The sequence below is a fragment of the Dendronephthya gigantea genome, unplaced genomic scaffold (genome assembly GCF_004324835.1).
Source record: "Dendronephthya gigantea isolate DGI-Jeju-01 unplaced genomic scaffold, DenGig_1.0 000060F, whole genome shotgun sequence".
Classification (NCBI taxonomy): domain Eukaryota; kingdom Metazoa; phylum Cnidaria; class Anthozoa; order Malacalcyonacea; family Nephtheidae; genus Dendronephthya; species Dendronephthya gigantea.
This window is the reverse complement of record NW_021163070.1, coordinates 170,517-182,027: the sequence shown is the minus strand read 5'-3', so window position 1 is coordinate 182,027 and position 11,511 is coordinate 170,517. Positions and strand designations below refer to the sequence as shown.

Here is an 11,511-nt window from a genome sequence, read left to right as displayed (position 1 = left end):
TTACGAACAGAAAACTTTGCTTGGAACAGATGTAAGTCAACTTTACTATAATTTAAACGTTTATTTCGCATATTTTACTTATAAATTTATCGTATAATCTGCATCTTAGTTTCAGATTGTGTGTGACATTATATTAAAATACTGAAATTCCAAGCGTTTCCTGTCTAATATATTCGCCGTATGTTGGGCTTCATTCCACATGGGTCCATTATCTGAAAATCTATGGTGTCTATATGACTTGCTGATTGTGGTTGAAGTTGTGTGATCGATGGAAGGTTTGGACAAAGCGAAAAATGTGCGACAAGCAGCGAAAGGTACATTGACTAGGGCTGTTAATGGTTTGAAGGAGCTGATAGGTCAAAGTAGACCAGTGAACGAAGTTAGTGATGTATTTAAAAGTCTAAAGAGTGCATATGAGTCCCTAGAAGTCAAACATGACGAATTTACAATGTTGTTGAATGATAAAGATTTTGGTGAAGCTGAAGAATGGATGCAAGCCTGCAGTCGTGAGTACATAAGTTGTTCTGTGATGTTTAATGATTATGTAAGCGCCAATGCCAAGAATAAAGAAGATAGTGTTGTTGTGGAACAGCCCAAAGTTGATGATGTAAAGAGTAATGCGGACGGTGGAAATGCAAGTGAGCCTAGAGTTGTAAACGATGAGAGTCAAGCAATCCAAAGTTTGGGTGAGTTGTCTGGAAGTGATGTCATACCTGTGGAAGAACAAAGTAACACACCCGAAAATGAGAAGTCAGTAAGCCCTTTTTCATTAAAGCACGAAAGGCCAAAATTACCAAAATTTGATGGTGATGTGCACCAATATTTCATTTTAAGTCTGACTTTCAGCATGCTGTGGAATCACATTATTCTGAAAGGGACACACTTACAATTCTTCGGTCATGTTTGATTACCCAACCTGCCAAATTAATTGAAGGGATAAGTTCTGACCTGAAGACAGCATGGAAATACCTCGATCAGAACTATGGCAATCCACGAGTAGTCTCGGACACTGTCACATCAGATATAGAAAAATTCAATGCTCTAAGTCCTGGTGAAGATGATAGATTCTGTGATATGGTGAATTTGGTACGAAGGTCATTCAACATATTAAAGGAGGTTAAGAGACAACAAGATATAGATAACACTGATGTCATATCCCTTATTGAAAGAAAAATGACCATGGATGATCTACGGGTATGGGCTCGGCATCTCAACAGTCAAAGGCTTGAGCCATCAATGAAGAACCTACTTGAATGGATGGAAGAGATGGCAGCACGAATTCGTTCTGGAGCCTCAATTCGAAAAAGTGTCCCATCAAGATAAAAGGTTAATATGCTTGGCTTAAAGGATCCCAAGACTGGTGACGCCAGGTTCAAGAAATGTTATGTTTGTCAAGAAAACCATTATGTTGACCAATGTAAACGGTTCCCAGACATGCCCCCAGTGAAAGATGGAAAGTTGTGAAGGAGCAAAAGGCATGTTTCGCTTGTTTAAAGAGGGGTAAAGATCACACGGTTGCAAACTGTACTCGAAAGAAAGAATGTGGTCAATCTGATGCGAAAGGTAGTCCATGCAAGAAGTATCATCACAAGCTTTTACATAACAACAACATTAAAGAAAGACCAGCGCCTCTTGTTAATTCTACACTAGAAAGTGGCAGCAAAACCATATTGCCCATGGTGACTGGTTTGATCAAACGTGTTCTTCAACAGCGGCGCCCAAATTAGCATGATCCGCACCTCGTACGCAGAGTCGTTGTCATTAGAAAGTAAACCCATCAGTATTGTGATTACCAAGATCGGAGGAGCAGAGGAAGAATTGACAACAAAGCAGTATAAAGTGCCAGTACACAACTGCGAAGGCAAGTGAATCCAGGTAGTACAAGCTGTTGGCATAGAACAAATATCGGAGAACAGTCATATTCAAAACCTTGATGTACTCTCCAGAGCCCTTGGTATTCCAGATGGCGCAGTAAAACGGAAAAATGGCCCAGTAGATTTGTTAATTGGCATAAATTACCCTCAATTTCATGCAGGTGAAACCAGAGTCAAGAACAATCTCGCTGCCAGAAAAAGCCCACTTGGTTGGGTTATTTTTGGTTCTGGGACGAAGAAGTTGGCATAAGAAAACAAGCAAGTCTTACACGTTCGTCTAGCCTTTTCCTGTCGACTTAACCGAATTTTGGGAAACGGAATCAATGGGAGTGTCGTCGCCAACTTGTAAGTGTCCAAAGGTTAAAATGTCATTGCAAGAACAACGGGAGTTGAAGATGATCGAAGAGTCGTGTGAGCTAGTCGACAAACGATGGATTATAAACTATCCGTGGAAAAGGAATCCCGAACAGCTTCCCAACAATTATTCTCAAGTTCTAAAGAAATTGGAAAGCACCGAACGACGCCTTGTTAAAGTGCCCGAGCATGCCGAAAATTATAACGCACGTAAGTTAAACAAGAAGGAAATCGCAGAATGTAATAAGCCAGTTCATTACGTCGCTCATCATGCGGTAGTGTGACCAGAGAAGAAGTCTACTCCAGTGCGCATTGTTTTCAACAGTTCTGCAGCGTGTTCAAAGGACACTGTTTAAATGATTATTGGCACAAAGGTCCGGATTTGTTGAATAAACTGTTCGGTGTCATATTACGATTTTGTGAAAGCGCTGTTGCTGTCGCTGGCGATATTGCAAAGATGTACCACATGATCTCCATCCCACCCGCTAACCAACATGTGAACCGGTTTCTTTGGTGGAATCTTGAAAAGGAGCGTGAACCAGATACGTATGTCAAGACAGTCTTGATGTTTGGAGATCGACCTTCTCCTACCATTGCCATTGTGGCCTTAAAAAAAAACTGCTAAGCTCAAGGAAGAATCAAAGCCAAAGGCTGCCAACGCCATCAAGAACAACACCTAGGTCAACGACATTTGTGATTCTCAAAGCAGTGTCGAAGCAGCAAAGGAATTAACGAACGATATTGATGAAGTACTGGAGGCTGGTGGATTCCACATCAAGGAGTGGATCTCGAATGCGCAGTTGAACGGAGGACAACAAAAAGAAGTTGTCATCGGTCAAGATTCTGAGACGGAGACTCAGAAGATCTTAGGAACTGTCCCAAAATTAACGAAGCGTATGATCTTAAGCAAGCTGTCTGGGATATATGATCCTGTCGGAGGCGGAGTAGCAGTCCTAATAAAGGCAAAGATAGCAATGCAAGAGTTATGGCAGCGTGGTCTGGGTTCGGATGACCATGTCCCACCAGATATTAGAAGTAAATGGATGGCTCTATTTGATGAAATGTCGGCATTAAATCAAGTTCAGTTTGAACGATGTCTCACGCCAATTCACACCATAAGTGATCCATGGTTGATTATGTTCTGCGACGCATCTCGGTTAGCGTTTGGCGCGTGTGCATATGTCAGATGGCAACTCGACAACGGAGCATTTGGTGTAAGATTTGTTGCTGCCAAATCTCGAGTGGCGCCTCTGAAAGAAGGCACTATTCCTAGACTTGAACTGCAATCTGCTGTTTTATCCAATCGCTTAGCCAAGACCATCTTCGAAGAAACCTGACTGAAGATTGCACGGATAATCTTCTTCTCGGACAGTCGTGTGTTGTGATTGCTTGGATCCAAGGTCAACCAAGATCGTACAAGCCCTTTGTGTCCTGCCGAGTGAGTGAAATTCAATCTAATTCAGAGCCAGCCAACTGGTTTCACTGTCCCACAGATGTAAATGTAGCCGATGATTTGACGAAAGGTATCCCCGCTGACGAAGTGAATGGCAGATGGTTCAACGGACCAGAGTTTCTACAGCTACCAAAAGAGCAATGGCCTGCTGAAACCGGTTTACCTGACAAGAAAGAAGTAGAAAGAGAAAGATGACAAGTTAAAATTGTTTGCCCTGTCGCTGTGTGCAAACCTATCCTCGACGTCAAGAGATTCTCGAAATGGAAATGACTGGTAAGAGTCACAGGTTATATCAAAAGATTTATCCAGAACTGCAGAATTAAGTGTGCAGGAAATAAAACAGATTCTCAGCTCGAGCAAGGTCCTCTAACTCAGCAAGAGAAAGAGTCTGCGGAAAACTATTGGTTGAAACAGATGCAATCAAGTTTATTACCAAGGATGAGAAAAGGCGAGTTCAAAGCATTATCCGCATACACAGATAACAACGATATTCTGAGAGTTGGTGGTCGAGTAGACGCAACGCTTGTATTGTACGACAATAGACGCCCTGCACTTTTGCCATATGACCAGTATTTATCCAACCTCATTGTTAGTGACGCCCACAACGTCTGTCATTCTGGCGTACCTGCGACGGTCGCAAAAGTTCGTGTAAAGTACTGGATTATAAAAGCACACAAGATCGCCAAAGTTGTCAAACAACGATGTGTGAAATGTCGAAGAATTGAAGCCAAGATTGAAACCCAGCTAATGGCTAAGCTTCCTCTTTGTCGGTTACAACCGTGCACGCCGGCGTTCCTGTACTCATCGATGGACTACTTTGGACCAATTAAAGTAAAAGTGGGCAGAAACAAAACTGCTAGATACTACGGTGTGGTGTTCACATGTTTAAATACCAGACCAATTCATTGTGAAGTTGCAAACGACGCCAGCGCAATGGAACTCCTGCAAGTCCTGAGGAGATTCTTCTCATATCATGGATATCCGAAGCTACTCCTATCCGACAACGGCACGCAAATGGTTGGAGCAGACAACGAACTCAAGCTCATGATCCAAGGATGGAACGATAATCAACTGAAAGAATTTTGTGCAGACCGTCAAATTGAGTGGAAGTTCATTACGCCTTTGGCTCCACATCAGAACAGGTGCACCGAAGCAATGGTAAAAACCATAAAGAATGCACTAAAGAAAGCAATTGGTGATGCTTTGGTGATCCTTTCGAGCTCTACGAGTGCGTATTAGAAGCGGCGAATTTAGTAAATCTAAGGCCAATTGGCAGAGTGCCAAACGACCCCGATGACGGAAGCTACCTATGCCCAAATGACATCCTGCTGGGTAGAGCCACCAATGCCGTTCCCCAAGGTCCGTTCAGAGAAACCTGAAATCCACGCCATTGCTTCGAGTATTGTCAGAGAATTGTGGATGCCTTCTGGAAGAAATGGTCAAGAGACGTCCCTACCACAGCTAGCCCCACGCAGAAAATGGAACGTGCAACGACGAAACATGAAGGTGGATGACTTTGTGAAAGTATCTGATCCAAATGCTGTGCGTGAGAAATGGAACACAGGAAAGATCGTTGAAGTCTATCCAGGAGATGACAACTTGGTTCGAAATGTCGAAGTCAGAACCGCTGCAGGAACCTACAGCCGCCCAGTAAGCAAGATCTGCGCGTAATCTATCCCGCAGACGGCTATGACGATTAACTGTGTATATGAATGGGATTCTCCCATTGTGCGGGGGAATGTTTTGATGTAAAAAGCTGTGTACTTCATGTTGTTTAATTAAAGGGATTAACATGCCGAAAGGTTTCATGGGAACCACATGGATTAAACAAAAAGCACTAAAACAATTTCGAAGGTTTATGTTAAAGGTTTTGTATGGTTTATTAATTATTTATGTTTACGAACGGAAAACTTTGCTCGGAACAGATGTAAGTCAACTTTACTATAATTTAAACGTTTAGTTCGCATAATTTACTTATAAATTTATCGTATAATCTGCATCTTAGTTTCAGATTGTGTGTGACATTGTATTAAAATACTGAAATTCCAAGCGTTTCCTGTCTAATATATTCGCCGTATGTTGGGCTTCATTCCACATCGGTCCAGTATCACCATATATTTAATTATTCATTTATTTTTTAGAATTGTTTTTGTGGAAATACATTTATATTGATGTAGCTAAAAAAACACTTTAATTAATGCATCCCGAAATTGACTCTTGAATGGTAATAATAGTATAAGCTGTACTGTACAGTAATGAAAAGAGCATAACTGACATACAGTACATGTACAGTACACCCAAGTTTGATAAATGATGTGATAGCCATTAATTATGTAATTAGTATATGTTTTCTTTAATTGCCAGGCAGGGATAATTAATGCATCAACATTCAAAAAGGCCTGCAGCTGAATGGAGATCTGTCAGTATGAAGTAGATAAGTTGCACAGTATAATTAACCTACATTGATTGTCCTCCATGCTCCATATCACAACATCCTGCACATGTGGATGGGAATCAGAAGCTTTATCTTTTTAAAAGTGTACCAAGGTGTGTCAATAATTCTTACTATTTTGTACCCTGATCTATGTTTAATTTTTGGTTTATATAAAGTGCATCAATTATGATTTACACAAATGCAAGTTATTCTTTGAAATTTTGACATGGAAAACTTGCAGAATAGAGTCTCCATTGATTCTTATAAGATTGCAATCTTGTAAATGCTATTAAATCTGCTATCCTGCACAGAGCAATGTGTGAAAATTTCTAATTTTAAAAATGTTTCAATAATGTTTTGTAGAGGTAATAGGGGATCTCTTCATTAAGAATAACACAGATGTTGACATGCAGATTGCTGAAGTATATAGCACTGGAAAGAAAGGTATTGTGCATCAATTTCACTGCCATCACAAACAAATTTGGGGAAATGGCATTGTTCACAGCATGGATTATAAAAGCACTGAAAATGGTTGTACAATCCATACTTCTATTATACTTAAACTATGTAATAGGATAATTTCTATGAATAACGATACTGATACTGGTGTGTGGTGTTGTAGGTTGCAATATTATTAGCAGCAGCATTATAGTGCTTACATATTAACCTAAAGTTTAAGAGGGGCGCAGGCATTAATTTTCCAATAAACATAAATTTTTAGGAATAATTTTTTTGAAAAAAAAGTTTTCGGATATCAAATATTTCATTCTGTTTAGGTTGGAAGCAACGCCTGAGGAGATTCACACTGGAAAGCAGCTAAGGCCGTAAGTAAAAGCAAGATGAAACTGGTTTAGAGGTTGCTTGCTGTCGGCACAGTATTGCACAAGCAGCAGTTAATATGTTTCGAGGAGAAATATATGGATATGCACACTACTTGCATACTCAGTGCCTTTTACCAAGGCATGTCAAATTTCTTTGGCAAGATGTAATTTGTCTGTACTGGCCATAAGCAGTGTCAAACACACCTCGTCGTCTTCTCAAGGCTCTTGATATGGCACCTGCACTATCTGTAATGCATGGTAAATCTCATTCTTGGAACTGCTAGGTATGTTGCAATTTAGTACTAAAAGCCTCAAACATATTGCCAAAAACAAAACTAAGCTGTTAATGGAAAAAGTGTAATTGCTTAAAATATTGTGAGTAATAAAATTATTCTATTTTCATTTATAGTACAATATATCAATTCTTAGTTCACATGGGGTGGCAGGTAGCAAGACGGCGCTGCAAATGGTACTGGAGAAGAAGCTGAGCAAGTCAACAGCTATATTTCTCGCCTTGGCTCTACTACGAAGCGGATGTTAGCAGCGGATGGGTTTAGCAATTGTCTATCGCTTTTTTGCACCAAAACACTCTGTGTAATAGTACTGTGTAATGACGAACCAGAACAAATTTTTGTTTCTCCTTGAAATGCCAATTATGTACAGAATTCTGTTATATTGTAGGATGTGAAGACGCTCTTACGGAGCATGTTTTGGGATAGGATAAACGAAAAGTCTTGAACATGCCTAAATACCTCAGGATGCATTGCGTTAAGGTTTATATTGTTATACTTACTTTGGTATTGCTAATGCGTTGTTGACACTACGAAAACTGCATGAGCAGCTTGGTTTAAAAGTTGAATGTCACAATGATTGAATGTGTAATTTGACGAATATGTCATACAATTAGTTTTGCCAGTCAGGGGTTACTTGTGAAGGAAGTACAGTACTGTACTGCCAATAGCACAATAGATTTTTTGTGGGTGGATCCCTGTATGCATTTTAAATCTCTGTTGTTTGTTTTTCACATCAAAATGCAGACAGCAAAAACACTAAAAGAAAAACAAAAGAATTACAGGAAACTCTTGTAGATTTTGGCCTACAGGGAAAGGAAGAAAAATATATTTTAGAGTGGAAATCGACTGTTCAAAACTTTGCAAGAGGTTAGTGTGTTTTTGACCGAATATTATCAAATTTTAGTCGTCATCGAAACACTTAACAAATACTTACAGCACTGTGTTCAGAGTTACTCTTCTTTTGTGTGAAACATGTACCAATAATTACTAAGTAATACTTTTGCGCTTCGACTCCAAAAATTCTTTAAAAGAAAAATTTTTTTGTTGAAAATATCATCGCCTGTAGCTGATATACTTTATGGCAACCAAATTTTGATATGAAATATTCAATCAAAAATATTTTAATTAAGCGTCAATTTTCCATTCATTGTTACTAAAAACATTGTATACCTACTGTTACCATACTGGATGGTAAAAACGAACAAGAATATGGGGACGCCGAAAACTATTTTATACTGTATCTTCAAATTTGTGATGCAACATTATTAAAATCATCCATGGAAGGAGGGGATCGACAAAAATGCCACTTGCTTGAAAATGTTGAATTGCGCAGTACAGTGGAGTCATCACAACTGGATGGGTTGCAGCAGGAGTTGAGCAAAATAAAAGAAAAGTTCCAGCAAGTATCCATTGACAAGCTTCTTGAAAATGGGAAAGAAAAGTTGATACTAAAGTCGATCTTAAAATTGCAAAGGAAAGCAGATATGATATACTTTTCAATACAGCAGAGAGCATGTGATTGTAACGTGTTTGTTTATTACGATACTTTATAAACTCAACGAGAAATCGTGAAAATGCTTACAATCTATATACTATATTGTGTCTGCCTTTGTAATTGTCTCGCACACGCCGTCTGCTGCACCTGTCCATCAAAATTGCGTCGTGACGTCACCTCATAATATCGTGACATCTTTCCCTTTTCTTTTTCGACAAAACAAAACAAAATATAAATTATGGAATAGATATGTATACAATCTTACTAAGGTACTTCAAGTTCGAATTGTCCAATGCTTTCAGTTCATTCCATTACATATTCCTTGTGCCACCCAGGTTTGCATCTTACGCGTTCTGAGCGTCGTGGTGGTTTTTCGCTGTTCTCAGCCGAGGGTGCACTGTCTAATGATGGTGTGTGTTCGGGGTTAGCTTCATTCTCCACCAAACGGTTCTCTGGTTCCCTTCTGCTCTGCTCAGGTTCAAACTCAGGATCACTCCCAGCAACAGGTGGTGTTGGAGGTCTTTCTTGCGATGCTCGTAGTTGTCGGCGATTTCGGCGGTACTTCCTACCGCTCACATCTACTTCGTATGATCTGTTGTCTAAAACCCTGGTACAAGTTCCAAGCGTCCATTTTGTTGCGTTTGGCAATTTCATTCGGATAGCTTGACCTTTCTTCAATGGTTGAAGAGGTTGGTGTGTCTTGTTATAATGGTGAATTTGTCGCGATTTCCGAGCAACTAGTTTATCTCTTGTGCTTTCACTGATTGGCTGTTTGAGAAGATTTTTGTGAGTCGGTAGTAGTGTTCGCGTACGCCGCCCCATCAACCGTTGGGCAGGAGATGTTCCCAAACCCTCTGTGGGGGTATTCCTCCAATCTAAAATCGCCAGCAATGGGTCTTGACCAGCAGCTTTGGCTTTTGTCAACAGGATTTTGCAGGTCTTGACCGCATTCTCTGCCCGGCCATTTGATTGCGGGTAGCGAGGGCTCGACGTTACATGTTTGAACTGCCAATCATTTGCGAATGTTGAAAATTCTGCGGCGGAAAACTGAGGTCCGTTATCGGTTATCACTGTGTCCGGGATTCCATGTCGTGCAAACTGGACTTTGCATGCTATTATAACTTTGTCGGCGGTAGTTCTCGTAAGTTCTTGGACCTCGAAGAATCCACTCCAGTGGTCCACGAGAAGGACAAAGTGCTGTTTTCCAAGCTCAAACAGGTCCATACTAACCGTTTCCCAGGGACGAAATGGTAGTTGGTATGGTTTTAATTCTTCACGACATTGTGCAGGTTGATGCGCCTGGCACGTTGGGCATTTTGAAACCAAATCCTTAACCTCTGCGTTCATTAAGGGCCAATACAATACTTCTCGGGCTCTTCGGAGACAGCCTTCTATTCCAATATGAGATTGGTGAATCTGCGTCAACATTGCTTTCCTCATTGATGTGGGGACTACTAACGTTCTCCAGCGAAAACTAGTCCATTATCTACTACAAGTTCACTTCTTTTGTCGTAGAAGGGTGACAAGTCCTGGCTGCACTGTCTCTTGGATAAAGGCCAACCATTCTTTACAGCGTCGATGATGCTCTGCATGGTCTTATCTGACGTTGTCTCCCGTTTGAACTGCTCGAGTCTATCCGGCGAAATCGACAGATTCTCTGTATGGTCGATCTCTTCCAGGGCTCGTACCTCCGTTGTGTCATGACTCCAAGATTCAGTTGTGTTTCGATACGCTCGACTCAGTGTATCCGATATCCACATGAGTTTGCCTTTTTTGTATTGAACGTTGAGATTGTAATTTTGGAGGGCCAGCAGCATTCTCTGCAACCGTTTGGGTGAGCTATGTATAGGTTTGGTAAAAACTGCTTTTAGGGGTTCATGATCTGATTCTATGGTAACAGCTTCTCGACCCAAGATATACTGATCAAATTTACTTGTTGCCCACACGATTGCAAGTAACTCTTTTTCGATTTGGGCATATCGAGTTTCCGTATCTGTAAGCGCCCTCGAAGCAAAAACGACAGGTTGTCCGTCTTGCATTAAGACGGCTCCTAGACCAGTGTCACTAGCATCACATTCGATAGTAACTTCCTTGTTGACATCATAGTATCTTAGGACCGGCGTTTTGACTAGCGATTTCTTGATAGTGTCATACGCTTGCTGGTGTTGTTCGAGCCAACACCATTCTACGTCTTTATCTTCGAGTCTTCTCAGCGGTTCGGTCATGTCCGACAATAAAGGTAAAAATTTGGCCAAATAGTTTATCATCCCGAGAAATCTTTTGAGGCCTTTTACGTCAGTTGGGGCTGGCATGTCTAAGATTGCTTCAACTTTTGCTGGGTCAGCTTTGAGGCCGTCAGCGGTAATGAGGTGTCCCATGAAACGGACTTCCGTCTGTGATCTCTTCATCTTCGATTGATTCAGCTTTAGGTTCCACTCACGACATTTCTGGAAAAACGCTCGCTCATTCGCTTCCAAGCTTCGATCGACCTCCTCATCTGTTTCTCCAAATCCCGCGATAAGGAAATCATCTGCTATGACTTCAACCCCATTGAGATCTTGAGCAAACTCGTGCATTCGCCTTTGCCAAACTTCGGGTGCACTCGAGATTCCGAAGGGCATGCGAGTCCAACGGTACCGTCCGAAAGGGGAGTTGAAGGTTGTCAGATAACTTGAGGCTGTGTCAAGTTTGATTTGATGAAATCCGTCCTTAGCATCGCAGAGTGTGAATTTCTTGGCACCCGCCAATCTTGATGTGACTTCGTCCACTGTAGGTAGTTGATAATGC

General features: G+C 41.0%; 1 protein-coding gene across 1 annotated transcript; it reads right to left on the bottom strand.

Annotated features, from left to right (window-relative positions):
* Window positions 1-9,027: 9,027 nt before the first annotated feature.
* LOC114530127 (uncharacterized protein K02A2.6-like) lies at window positions 9,028-9,948 on the bottom strand. Its single transcript, XM_028551716.1, has one exon. The coding sequence runs from the start codon at window positions 9,946-9,948 to the stop codon at window positions 9,028-9,030; it is 921 nt and encodes a 306-aa protein (XP_028407517.1).
* Window positions 9,949-11,511: the final 1,563 nt, after the last annotated feature.